This window comes from Dictyostelium discoideum, assembly GCF_000004695.1.
Source record: "Dictyostelium discoideum AX4 chromosome 2 chromosome, whole genome shotgun sequence".
Lineage (NCBI taxonomy): Eukaryota > Evosea > Eumycetozoa > Dictyosteliales > Dictyosteliaceae > Dictyostelium > Dictyostelium discoideum.
The window spans coordinates 8,247,138-8,261,672 of record NC_007088.5 but is presented as its reverse complement, the minus strand read 5'-3'; the positions used below and the strand labels follow the sequence as shown (position 1 = coordinate 8,261,672).

The 14,535-nt window shown below is 20.5% G+C and overlaps 3 protein-coding genes across 3 annotated transcripts; all 3 read right to left on the bottom strand.

The window, feature by feature from the left end:
• Positions 1-393: 393 nt before the first annotated feature.
• DDB_G0277661 (hypothetical protein) lies at positions 394-4,638 on the bottom strand (the record flags this gene model as incomplete). The annotated part of the gene is made up of 1 exon (XM_637465.1): positions 394-4,638. One exon carries the CDS (start codon positions 4,636-4,638, stop codon positions 394-396), a length of 4,245 nt encoding a protein of 1,414 aa, XP_642557.1.
• A 735-nt stretch (positions 4,639-5,373) lies between these two features.
• On the bottom strand, positions 5,374-9,537 carry DDB_G0277659 (hypothetical protein; the record flags this gene model as incomplete). Its single annotated transcript, XM_637464.1, has 1 exon — positions 5,374-9,537. One exon carries the CDS (start codon positions 9,535-9,537, stop codon positions 5,374-5,376), a length of 4,164 nt encoding a protein of 1,387 aa, XP_642556.1.
• Positions 9,538-10,056: 519 nt separating this feature from the next.
• On the bottom strand, positions 10,057-14,244 carry DDB_G0277657 (hypothetical protein; the record flags this gene model as incomplete). The annotated part of the gene is made up of 1 exon (XM_637463.1): positions 10,057-14,244. The coding sequence occupies one exon, from the start codon at positions 14,242-14,244 to the stop codon at positions 10,057-10,059; it is 4,188 nt and encodes a 1,395-aa protein (XP_642555.1).
• Between the last annotated feature and the right edge of the window lie 291 nt (positions 14,245-14,535).

Here is a 14,535-nt window from a genome sequence, read left to right as displayed (position 1 = left end):
AAAAAAAATTATTTTCTTTTTTTTTATTTTCTTTTTTTTATTTTTTTATTTTTATTTTTTTATTTTTATTTTTTTATTTTTATTTTTTTATTTTTATTTTTTTATTTATTATTTTATTATTGTTAAATAAAAATAAATAAAAAAATTAAATTAAAATAAATAAAATAAAAATATAAAAATTATTTTATTTAATTATTTTTTCATATATTTTATAATTATTTATTTTAAAAAAAAAAAAATAAAATTAAAAAAAAAAAAAAAAAAAAAAAAAAAAAAAAAAATTGAAGCGTTATTTGCAGTCTTTTTAAAGAATTTTATTTTATTTTTATTTTTAAAAGTTAATTTTTAATTTTTTAATTGTTTTTATTTGTTTTTATTATTTTTATTTGTTTTTTATAACCAAGTTAAATGATATTTATAAACTGGATGTTTTAATAATTCATTTTTTAAATGTTTTAATAAATTATTATCATTTTTAAAATTATTAATTAAATTTTTACAATTATCAACTTTATAAAAATATTTAATAATATGAATTTTATCTAATCCTAATGCCTTAGTGATTGAACTTGTAGTGAATTTAAATTGATTTGGATAATATTTGAGAATGATATTACAAGTTTTAATATCACCATGAATAAAAGAATCCAAGAATGGATTTTGATCATCTTTAATGAATGGAGAATTAATTTCATTAATTTTTCTTTTCTCTTTTAATTCTAATATAATTTTTTCTAAAGTTGATTTAAAGTATAATTGAGTATCTGGTTGTTCAATAATTGATTGAATGAGTGAAACTTTATGTTTTTGATTTTTTAATAGACATGCGATATTCTCTTTTTTAATATCTTCATCTTCAACTACATCTAAGATCGAGTCATATTGTTTCTTTAATTCTTCAATTATTTCTTTAATAATTTTATTTCTAATTTGTAAATTATCATCTTGAATAAACTGATTATAGGTTGTTATATGCTTTGCTTTACAAAGATATTTAATAAAATCATTCAATAGAGAGAATGAGAAATCTAAATCTCTTCTTTCACACCATTCCAAAGTTAAATTTGAAAGATTCTTTACTCTTTCGAAATGATTTTCAAAGATGAATTTACATTCTAAATATTGTGAATAGCCTCTTTCTGGATGAAAGAATGGGAATCTATCAATTTCAATAATATAATTATTTAATAGGAATGACATTAAATCATCTCTATTATTATATACTGCATATGAATAAATTGTAAATTGAAAATCTGATTCAAAGAAATTATATTGAATAAATCTTTGAAATTCATTTACATCCATTAATTTACAAATTGAATTCATAACAATATCAATATATTTAAATGAATTTATAAGTTTACGAATTGGTTTAAATGGTCCAATTAATTTATTTTCATTCCAATCAATTTGAATTGTTGATTCATTCGGTATTGGTCTTTCAAAATTATCAATTTTTAATATTTTAGTTTCAGTTGTTGTTGATGTTGTTGTCGTTCTTGTTCTTGTTGTTGTTGTTGTTGTCGTTGGTAATTCTTTTATAATTGTTTTTACATTTGAAAATAAACTACCAGTTGGTAATAATGATTCATATGGTGAATTAAATTGATAAACTTGATACTTCATTAAATTTTCATTTTTATTTATATATTGTTGAATCCAATCTAATAATTCCCAAAATAAATCCTTTCTACCAATAGCTAAACTAAATCTTAAATCTGCATTTAATGAGTGATTAAAGAAATCTTGACCATGAACAATATTATCTCTATTACTAATGTTTGTACAAATATCATGTGATAATTGTTTCATTAATTCTTTTAATATTGTATCGAATTGAGTTATAAATCTTTTATTACTACTACTACTACTACTACTACTACTACTACTACTACTACTACTACTAATACTACTACTATTAATAGAAACATTTCTAATATTCTCTCTACCTAATATATAATCATATGTGAATATATCTAAATTTAAATATTTTTTAAAATCAAAACCAATTTCATCAATTGTTGTTGGATCACTACAATTATAATGACTAATAAATAATTCAGAGGTTGATATGAATTCAATGGTTGCAGGTCTATACATTATGTATCTTGTTAATTTTGGAGATCTGATATTAAGATAAAAGAAAACTCGATAGATTTCATATGGTGTATTTAATGCTTCCTTTGGAATAATTGATCTAACATATTCTAATTGATCTATTGTCACACCTTTAATTCTAATTAATTCATCATATAAATAATTTACAATTCTAATACCAACTTGAAATCCTTGTGCCAATAAATGATCTCTAGCTTTTTCAACCAATTGAAATTTCCCAACACTGAATTCAATTAATCTGATTATTTGATCAAGATATTTATTATCAAATTGAATCACTTCACATTGATGATTGAATATCACCTTTTCTTGATTTAAAATCTCCAAGAATTGATCATTCTCTAAAAATGGAAACCAAGAAAGAGTGGAATGTCTTAAAAGTAATTCGAAAACATTAAATTTCTTTCTAAATAATGTTCTATATAATATAAAATCATAGTTTCTAGAGATTGATTTACAAGTATTTGTTATTTTCAATTCTGAAAGTGGTGATATCACATCTGCCACACTTGAAACAAATTCAATAAAAGCTTTTTGACTTGACCCAAATTGTTTAAATCCATGATGATTAAAGTATTCCCAAACTTTCATTATATCTTTTCTTTCTTTTGGTAATTGAAAATAATGAAATCTTGAAACATCCAATTTAAACTCTAAATTATGGAGTTGATCTATCTTTTCTAAGGTTTCAATATCACATTCCCTAATTGAATCCAAAAATAAATTGGTAGAATTTGAATATCTATTGGATATATTATAAACTGTTTCTTTTTTATATTTATTAAAATTATTAATATATTCTCTTTTAATAGTAATTGTATCTCCCTTTTCTTCATCAACTTCATTATTAAATTCCCTATCAGAATCTGATTCACCATCATTCACTACTGTCTCTAATTGCTCTAATAATTCATCACCATCCATATCTTCAACATTTCCTTCATTTTCAACTTGAATATTCCCTCCTTCATTCTCTATCTCATTATTATTTATATTATTATTATTATTATTATTATTATTATTATTATTATTATTATTATTATTATTATTATTATTATTATTATTATTATTATTAATAATAATAATATTGTTATTATTATTGTTATTGTTATTGTTGTTATTATTATTTTGTGGTTCTTCATCATCACCATAATCATCATCATTAAATTGATTTAAATATTCTTCAGAATAAAGGTATTCAAAAATTTCATCAGTTGTGTTTTGAGGTGGAATTTTTGGTGGTACTTTACCAAGTTCTTTAATTTTATCACCATATGCTTTCCAATAATAGTAATAAAAGTTTTTTTGATTTGGGAATTCTATTGCTACTAATTTTCTTAACTGTTTTAATTTATTAAAACCTGTTTTTTTATTTGTATCAATTTGATTCATTTCTTCTAAAATCTCTTCTCTTTTTTTTATATCTGAAATTGTATCTCCATACTTTAGTATAATTCTAATATCAATTTGTAATCTTTCATATGGATGATACATTTTAATAAATGAATTTAATTTCTTTTTTAATCCTTTTAAAACTATATCTAATTCCATAAATGATTTTAATAAATTACTTGATTTTAATTTTAAAAAGTCATAAAATTTAATATATTCATATTTTATTTCTTCATTATTATTTTTATTATTATTATTTTTATTATTATTATTATTATTATTATTATTGTTGTTATTGTTATTATTTGAATTTGAAAGTAAAGTTTCAGATGTTTTTAATCTTTTATTTGTTGATGGGTCTTGTTGATTATTTATTATTAGTGATAATGGTGGTGGTATTGAGTGTAGTGATGGATTACTAAAAATGTATTCAGTGATTGTAGTTTTAAGAGTTGTTCTTTGGGTTGCTAATGATAATGATTTTCTTTTGAATTGTTCTGTTATTAATTTAATACCATAATTTTTAAAATTTATTGGTTCTAAATTTACTAATTCTTTAATTGTTTCTAAATTTGAATTTATAATTGCAAATTCAAATGTTGTTGGATAAATTATAACTGAATATGGTTCATTAACTAATAATCTAATAACATCTGGTGAAAAAGTAGCTACTGCTATCTTTATTAAATCATAAATTTCAAATTCATCTCTTCTATGTTTCATTAATAATTCAATAATTTCTAAATAATCTTCATCTTTATATTTATTTTTATTTTTATTATTATTATTATTATTATTATTATTATTATTATTATTATTATTATTATTATTATTATTATTTGATGGTTGTTTTATTTTTGATAATTTTGAGAAAAGTTCTTTTATTGAAGAGGGAGTAATTTCTATATGATCACCATGTTTGATTTTATCTTTAATTAATGAGAGTAGATCGTTTTTTATCATTATTTGTAAGAAGTGAGTGTTTCCAAATTTACATCTATTGGTAACATTATATTTATTTGATTCATCATATTCTACCCATTGATTGCTGTGAATTTGATAAAATATTTCATTTAATATAAATTTATTTTTAAAAACTTTCCAAAATAATATTTCATGTATTTCCATTTGCAATATCTATTTGTTTCTATTATTACTATGACAAAAAAAAAAAAAAAAAAAATTTTAAAATGTGGGTAATTTTTTTTTTTTTTTTTTTTTTTTTTAATTTTTTTTTTTTTAATTTTTTTATAATTTTTATAATTTTAATTTTTTAAGATCTGTTCACAGCAAATTTAGATAATATTATATCATGATCATTTTTTTTTTTTTTTTTTTTTTTTTTTTTTTTTTTTTTTTTTTTTTTTTTTTTTTTTTCTGTTATAAATTATTATTATTATAATTAAAATGATAATGTTTTTTTTTTTTTCTTATTATTATTATTAAAAATATCAAAAAAAAAAAAAACATATTTGAACACAATTTTGAATAATAAAAATTTAGGCCAAAAAAAAAAAAAAAAAAAGTATAAAAGTAAAACAAAGGTCCCAAGTGTATCCGTTTGGTTGAAATAAAATTCTAAAAATATAATTAATATTGATTCTAAAAAAAAAAAAAAAAAAATGTAATTTTGATGAATAAATTATTATAAATTTAAATAATAAAAAATTTTATTTTTATTTTTATTACTACTATTTTTTTATTTTTTTTTTTTTTATTTTTTTTTTTTTTATTTGTTTTTTTGGCATTCATAACTTTAAGTTAAATGATTTTTATAACTGATTATTTTGACAATTAATTTTTTTAAAGTTTTTATCTATTTATTATTATAGTTTGTCTTTTTTTTTAGTTTTTTTTTTTTTTTTATAACCAAGTTAAATGATATTTATAAATTGGATGTTTTGATAATTCATTTTTTAAATGTTCCAATAAATTATTATCATTTTTAAAATTATTAATTAAATTTTTACAATTATCAACTTTATAATAATATTTAATAATATGGATTCTATCGAATTTTAATGCTTTAGTGATTGAATCTTTAGTGATTTTAAATTGATTTGGATAATATTTGAGAATGATATCACAAATTTTAATATCACCATAAATAAAAGATTGTAAGAATGGATTTTTAAGATTTTCAATTAATGGAGAATTAATTTTATCAGTTTTTCTTTTCTCTTTTAATTCTAATAAAACTTGATCTAAAGCTGATTTAAAGTATAATTGAGTATCTGGTTGTTCAATAATTGATTGAATGAGTAAAACTTTATGTTTTTGATTTCTTAATATGAATGCGAAATTCTCAGTATCATCATCTTCATCTTCAATGTTTTCATCTAATTCTTTTTTCATTACTTCAATTGTTTCTTTAAAAATTTTATTTCTAATTTCTAAATTACCATTTTCTTGAATAAACTGATTATAGATTGCGATATTCTTTTCTTTACAAAGAAATTTAACAAACCCATTCAATACAGTGGATGGGAAATCTAAATCTCTTCTTTCACACCATTCTATATTTAAATTTGAAATATTCTTTACTCTTTCGAAATGATTTTCAAATACGAATTTACATTCTAAATATTGAGAATATCTTCTTTCAGGTTGAAAGAATGGGAATACGTCAAACTCTATATTATAATTATTCAATAGGAATGAAAGTACATCATCTCTATTTATAGATACTAAATAAGAGTAAATTGCAAATTGGAAATTTGTTTCAAAGAAATTATATTGAATAAATCTCTGAATTTCATTTACATTCATTACTATACAAATTGAATCCAATACATCTTCAAAAAATTTAAATGAATTTATAAGTTTTGAAATTGGTTTAAATGATTCATCTAATTTATTTTCATTCCAATTAATTTTAACTGATGATTCATTTGGTATTGGATTTTCAAAATTATCAATTTTTAATATTCTACTTTCAGTTGTTGTTGTTGCTGCTGTTGTTGTTGTTGATGTTGATGTTGTTGTTTTTGTTTTTGTTGTTGATGGTGGCAATTCTTTTTTAATTATTTTTACATTTGGATATATTGTACTAGTTGGTAATAATGATTCATATGGTGAATTAAATTGATAAACTAGATATTTAATTAAATTTTCATTTTTAATCATATATTGTTGAATCCAATCTAATAATTCCCAAAATATATCTTTTCTACGAATATCTAAACTGAATTTTAAATCTGCACTTAATGAATGATTAAAGAAATCTTGACCTCCAGTAATTCTATCTCTATCAATATTTGTACAAATATCAAGTGATAATTGTTTCATTAATTCTTTTAATATTGTATCGAATTGAGTTTTGTACTTTTTATTATTATTATTATTATTATTATTATTATTATTATTATTATTATTATTAAACTTATCAGCACTATCAGCAGTATTAATACCATGTGATTGAATTGATTCTCTACCTAATATAAAATCATATGTAAAGATATCTAAGTTTAAATATTTTCTAATATCAAAACCAATATCATCAACATTTGTAGTTGGTGGTTCACTACAATTATAGTTTTCTGCATAATCTTCTGAAATATACATAAAAGTATCAACACCAGGTCTTTCAATTATGTATTTTGAAAATTTTGAAGATCTGATATTAAGATAGAAAAAGACACGAAACACTTGACTGTGTGCATCTGATAAAAAATGTTCAGGAATAATTGATCTAACAAGTTCTAAGTGATTAATTGTTAAACCTTTAATTCTAAGTAACTGATCATATAAATAGTTTATAATTATACTATATGATTGTTGTGCTGGTTTAGTACTATTATTAATACTACTAGGATGCTGAGGTGCGTTTAAAGTATGTAGGTGAAACCTTGCCACTACTAATGAAATTAATCTGATTGTTTGATTGAGATGGCTGTTATCAAATTGCACTAATTTACCATTGATGTTGAATATAACCTTTTCCTGATTTAAAAGTTCAGTATATTGATCTTTTGAAAATGGTTCTAAAAAAGAGAATCTTTTAAATAATATTTCAAATGCGTTAAATTTCTTTCTAAATAGTGTATCAAATAATAAAAATTCTATTTTTCTCAAAAGAGGAGTACAAAGTGTTACTATCTCCAATTTTGATGGTGATAATACATCGGTTACACTTGAAACGAATTCTAGGAATATTTCTTGACTATATTGAAATTGTTTAAATCCATGTCCAACAAAGAATTTCCAAAGCTTTAACACATCTTCAGATTCTGTTGGTAATTGGAAATAATGAAATTTGGAAACATTCAATGTAAAATTTGGATTATTTTTATTCACCTCTTCTAACATTTCAATATTACATTCTTTAATTGCTTTTAAATATGAATTATCTAAATCTGAATATCTATTAGAAATATCATAAACTGATGCTTTTCTAAATTTATTAAAACCATTTATAAATCTCTTTTTATTTTCTAAATCATTAATAGTTTCTTCATCAACTTCATTTTCAATATCTATATCAGATCCAGAATCCATTTCAGGTAGTTCTTGATCATTTCCATCATCCTCATCTTCATCACCTTCTTCTTCTTCTTCATCATCATCTTCTTCTTCCTCTTCATTATTATTATTAATATTAATATTATTATTATTCTCTAATGAAGTGTTTTCTTCTTCATCATTTCCATTTCCAAAAAAATAATCTTCTTCAACATATTGTTTTTCTTCATTACTATCAAGGTATTGAAAAAAATCTTGTTCATCTGGGTTTGAAATTGATTTTGGTGGTATTCTATCAAGTCCTTTAATTTTTTCACCATATGCTTTCCAATAATAGTAATAAAAGTTATTTTGTTTTGGAAATTCTATTACTGTTAATTTTCTTAATTCTTTTAATTTATTAAAACCTTTTTGTTTATTTGTATCGATTTTATTCATTTTATCTAAAATTTCTCCACTTACTTGTTGTAACATTATATCTCCATATTTTAATATAATTCTAATATCAACTTTTAATCTCTCATATGGATGATACATTTTAATAAATGAATTAAAATTCTTTTTAAAACTACCTTTTACTATATCCAATTTCATGAATGATTTTAATAAATTGCTTGATTTTAATTTTATAAATTCTTCAAATCTAATATATTCATATTTAATTTCTTCATTATCATTATTATTATCATTATTATCATCATCATTATTATTATTATTATTACTATTGTTATTTGATTCTAAAGTTTCAGATAGTCTTAATCTTTTATTTGTTGATGGTTGTTCTTGTGTTTGATTATTTGTTAATGATAATGGTGGTGGTATTGAATATAATGATGGATTACTAAAAATGTATTCAGTGATTGTGGTTTTAAGAGTTTTTCTATGTGCTGCTAATGATAATGATTTTCTTTTAAATTCTTCACTAATTAATTTAATACCATAGTTTTTAAAATTTGTTGGTTCTAAATTTATTAGTTCTTTAATTGTTGCTAAATTTGAATTTATAATTGCAAATTCAAATGTTGTTGGATAAATCATAACTGAATATGGTTCATTAACTAATAATCTAATAACATCTGGTGAATAAGTTTTTACTGCCATCTTTATTAAATCAGTAATTTCAAATTCATCTCTTCTATATTTCATAAATAATTCAATAATTTCTAAATAATCTTCATCTTTATATTTATTTTTATTATTATTATTATTATTATTATTATTATTATTATTATTATTATTATTATTATTATTTATGGTTTGTTCTTCTTGAATATTTTGTTGTTGTGGTTGTTTTTTTGATAATTTTAAAAAAAGATTTTTAATGGAAAAATGATCAATTTTTATATGATGATTATTTTTGATTTTATCTTTAATTAATGGGAGTAGATCATTTTTTATCATTATTTCCAATGAGTGAGTGTTTCCAAATTTACATCTATTGTAAACACTATATTTATTTGGATCATCATATTCAACCCATTCATTGTTGTGAATTTGATTTAATATCTCATTGAATATGAATTTATTTTTAAAAACTTTCCAAAATAATATTTCTGGAATTTCCATAATTATTATTTTTTGTTTTTTCTTAACCACTGTTTTGAATGAATGAAAAAAAAAAAAAAGTATTGGTTGATGAAAAAAAAAATTAAAAAAATTAAAAAAAAAATTATTTTTTTTTTTTAAAACTATTTTTGGACTTGAAAAAAATTGATCACATCATTTCAAATTCACCAGTAAGATGACGTGGACAAAAGTTTTCTAAAAAAAAAAGAATAAAGAAATAAATTAATATGTTTTTTTATTATTTTTTTTTTTTTTTTTTTTTTTTATTTCCATATGACCACTGTAAATATTAGAAACAATTAAACAAATCATTAAAAAAAAAAAAGATTTATTTTTATTTATAACAAAGTTAAATGATTTTCATTATAAAAAAATATCTTTCTGTTAATTTTTATTTTATTTTATTTATTTTATTTTATTTATTTATTTATTTATTTATTTTTTTTTTTTTTTTTTTAAGCGCAAACCGAAAAAATTTCGAAGCACTGTGATTTAAATTTTTTTTTTTATTATTTTGTTTTATAACCAAGTTAAATGATATTTATAAATTGGATGTTTTGATAATTCATTTTTTAAATGTTTTAATAAATTATTATCATTTTTAAAATTATTAATTAAATTTTTACAATTATCAACTTTATAATAATATTTAATAATATGGATTCTATCGAGTTTTAATGCTTTAGTGATTGAATCTTTAGTGATTTTAAATTGATTTGGATAATATTTGAGAATGATATCACAAGTTTTAATATCACCATAAATAAAAGATTGTAAGAATGGATTTTTAAGATTTTCAATGAATGGAGAATTAATTTTATCAGTTTTTCTTTTCTCTTTTAATTCTAATAAAACTTGATCTAAAGCTGATTTAAAGTATAATTGAGTATCTGGTTGTTCAATAATTGATTGAATGAGTAAAACTTTATGTTTTTGATTTCTTAATATGAATGCGAAATTCTCAGTATCATCATCTTCATCTTCATCAATGTTTGCATCTAGTTCTATTTTCATTACTTCAATAGTTTCTTTAATAATTTTATTTCTAATTTCTAAATTACCATTTTCTTGAATAAACTGATTATAGATTGCGATATTCTTTTCTTTACAAAGAAATTTAACAAACCCATTCAATACAGTGGATGGGAAATCTAAATCTCTTCTTTCACACCATTCTATATTTAAATTTGAAATATTCTTTACTCTTTCGAAATGATTTTCAAATATGAATTTACATTCTAAATATTGAGAATATCTTCTTTCTGGTAGAAAGAATGGGAATATGTCAAACTCTATATTATAATTATTCAATAGGAATGAAAGTACATCATCTCTATTCATAAATACTAAATAAGAGTAAATTGCAAATTGGAAACTTGTTTCAAAGAAATTATATTGAATAAATCTTTGAATTTCATTTACATTCATTACTTTACAAATTGAATCCAATACATCTTCAAAAAATTTAAATGAATTTATAAGTTTTGAAATTGGTTTAAATGATTCATCTAATTTATTTTCATTCCAATTAATTTTAACTGATGATTCATTTGGTATTGGATTTTCAAAATTATCAATTTTTAATATTCTACTTTCAGTTGTTGTTGTTGTTGCTGCTGTTGTTGTTGATGTTGTTTTTGTTTTTGTTGTTGATGGTGGCAATTCTTTTTTAATTATTTTTACATTTGGATATATTGTACTAGTTGGTAATAATGATTCATATGGTGAATTAAATTGATAAACTTGATATTTAATTAAATTTTCATTTAAAGTAATATATTGTTGAATCCAATCTAATAATTCCCAAAATATATCTTTTCTACCAATGGCTAAACTAAATCTTAAATCTGCACTTAATGAATAATTAAAGAAATCTTGACCTCCAGTGATTCTATCTCTATCAATATTTGTACAAATGTCATGTGATAATTGTTTCATTAATTCTTTTAATATTGTATCGAATTGAGTTATATACTTTTTATAATTTTTTTTATTATTATTATTATTATTAAACTTATCAACACTATCAACAGTATCAGTACCATATGATTGAATTGATTCTCTACCTAATATAAAATCATATGTAAAGATATCTAAATTTAAATATTTTCTAATATCAAAACCAATATCATCAACATTTGTAGTTGGTGGTTCACTACAATTATAGTTTTCTGCATAATCTTCTGAAATATACATAAAAGTATCAACACCAGGTCTTTCAATTATGTATTTTGAAAATTTTGAAGATCTGATATTAAGATAGAAAAAGACACGAAACACTTGACTGTGTGCATCTGATAAGAAATGTTCAGGAATAATTGATCTAACAAGTTCTAAGTGATTAATTGTTAAACCTTTAATTCTAAGTAACTGATCATATAAATAGTTTATAATTATACTATATGATTGTTGTGCTGGTTTAGTACTATTATTAATACTAGGATGCTGAGGTGCGTTTAAAGCTTGTAGGTGAAACTTTGCCACTACTAATGAAATTAATCTGATTGTTTGATTGAGATGGCTGTTATCAAATTGCACTAATTTACCATTGATGTTGAATATAACCTTTTCCTGATTTAAAAGTTCAGTATATTCATCTTTTGAAAATGGTTCTAAAAAAGAGAATCTTTTAAATAATATTTCAAATGCGTTAAATTTCTTTCTAAATAGTGTATCAAATAATAAAAATTCTATTCTTCTCAAAAGAGGAGCACAAAGTGTTACTATCTCCAATTTTGATGGTGATAATACATCGGTTACACTTGAAACGAATTCTAGGAATATTTCTTGACTATATTGAAATTGTTTAAATCCATGTCCAACAAAGAATTTCCAAAGCTTTAACACATCTTCAGATTCTGTTGGTAATTGGAAATAATGAAATTTGGAAACATTCAATGTAAAATTTGGATTATTTTTATTCACCTCTTCTAACATTTCAATATTACATTCTTTAATTGCTTTTAAATATGAATTATCTAAATCTGAATATCTATTAGAAATATCATAAACTGATGCTTTTCTAAATTTATTAAAACCATTTATAAATCTCTTTTTATTTTCTAAATCATTAATAGTTTCTTCATCAACTTCATTTTCAATATCTATATCAGATCCAGAATCCATTTCAGGTAGTTCTTGATCATTTCCATCGTCTTCATTTCCATCGTCTTCATTCTCTTCATCTTCATCTTCTTCATCTTCTTCATCATCATCATCATCATCATCATCTTCTTCTTCTTCTTCATTATTAATATTATTATTATTAATATTATTATTATTATAATTCTCCAATGAAGTGTTTTCTTCTTCATCATTTCCATTTCCAAAAAAATAATCTTCTTCAACATATTGTTTTTCTTCATTACTATCAAGGTATTGAAAAAAATCTTGTTCATCTGGGTTTGAAATTGATTTTGGTGGTATTCTATCAAGTCCTTTAATTTTTTCACCATATGCTTTCCAATAATAGTAATAAAAGTTATTTTGTTTTGGAAATTCTATTACTGTTAATTTTCTTAATTCTTTTAATTTATTAAAACCTTTTTGTTTATTTGTATCGATTTTATTCATTTTATCTAAAATTTCTCCACTTACTTGTTGTAACATTATATCTCCATATTTTAATATAATTCTAATATCAACTTTTAATCTCTCATATGGGTGATACATTTTAATAAATGAATTAAAATTCTTTTTAAAACTACCTTTTACTATATCCAATTCCATAAATGATTTTAATAAATTGCTTGATTTTAATTTTATAAATTCTTCAAATTTAATATATTCATATTTAATTTCCTCATTATCATTATTATCATTATCATTATTATTATCGTCATTATTATTATTTGGTTTTGAAGTTTCAGATAGTTTTAATCTTTTATTTGTTGATGGTTGTTCTTGTATTTGATTATTTAATAATGATAATGGTGGTGGTACTGAATATAATGATAGATTACTAAAAATGTATTCAGTGATTGTAGTTTTAAGAGTTTTTCTATGTGCTGCCAATGATAATGATTTTCTTTTAAATTCTTCACTAATTAATTTAATACCATAGTTTTTAAAATTTGTTGGTTCTAAATTTATTAGTTCTTTAATTGTTGCTAAATTTGAATTTATAATTGCAAATTCAAATGTTGTTGGATAAATTATAACTGAATATGGTTCATTAACTAATAATCTAATAATATCTGGAGAATAAGTTTTTACTGCCATCATTATTAAATCAGTAATTTCAAATTCATCTCTTCTATATTTCATAAATAATTCAATAATTTCTAAATAATCTTCATCTTTATATTTATTTTTATTATTATTATTATTATTATTATTATTATTATTATTATTATTATTATTATTATTATTATTATTATTATTATTATCATTGTTTATGGTTTGTTCTTGATTATTTTGTTGTTGTGGTTGTTTTTTTGATAATTTTAAAAAAAGATTTTTAATGGAAAAATGATCAATTTTTATATGATCATTATGTTTGACTTTATCTTTAATTAATGGGAGTAGATCATTTTTGATCATTATTTCCAATGAGTGAGTGTTTCCAAATTTACATCTATTGTAAACATTATATTTATTTGGTTCATCATATTCAACCCATTCATTGTTGTGAATTTGATTTAATATCTCATTGAATATAAATTTATTTTTAAAAACTTTCCAAAACAATATTTCTAGAATTTCCATAATTATTATTTTTTGTTTTTTCTTAACCACCGTTTTGAATGAACGAAAAAAAAAAAAGTATGAAAAAAAAAAAAAAGTGAAAAAAAAAAGTGAAAAAAAAAAAAAGTGAAAAAAAAAAATAAAAAAAAAAAAAAATTAAAAAAAAAAAAATAATAATTTCGATAAAAACACAGTGTTTTTAAAACTTTTTTTGGACTTCAAAAAAATTGATCATTTCTAATAATAAGTGTAGGTTATTTTTTTATTTTTATTTTTATTTTTTTTTTTTATAATTTTTTATTATTTATAACA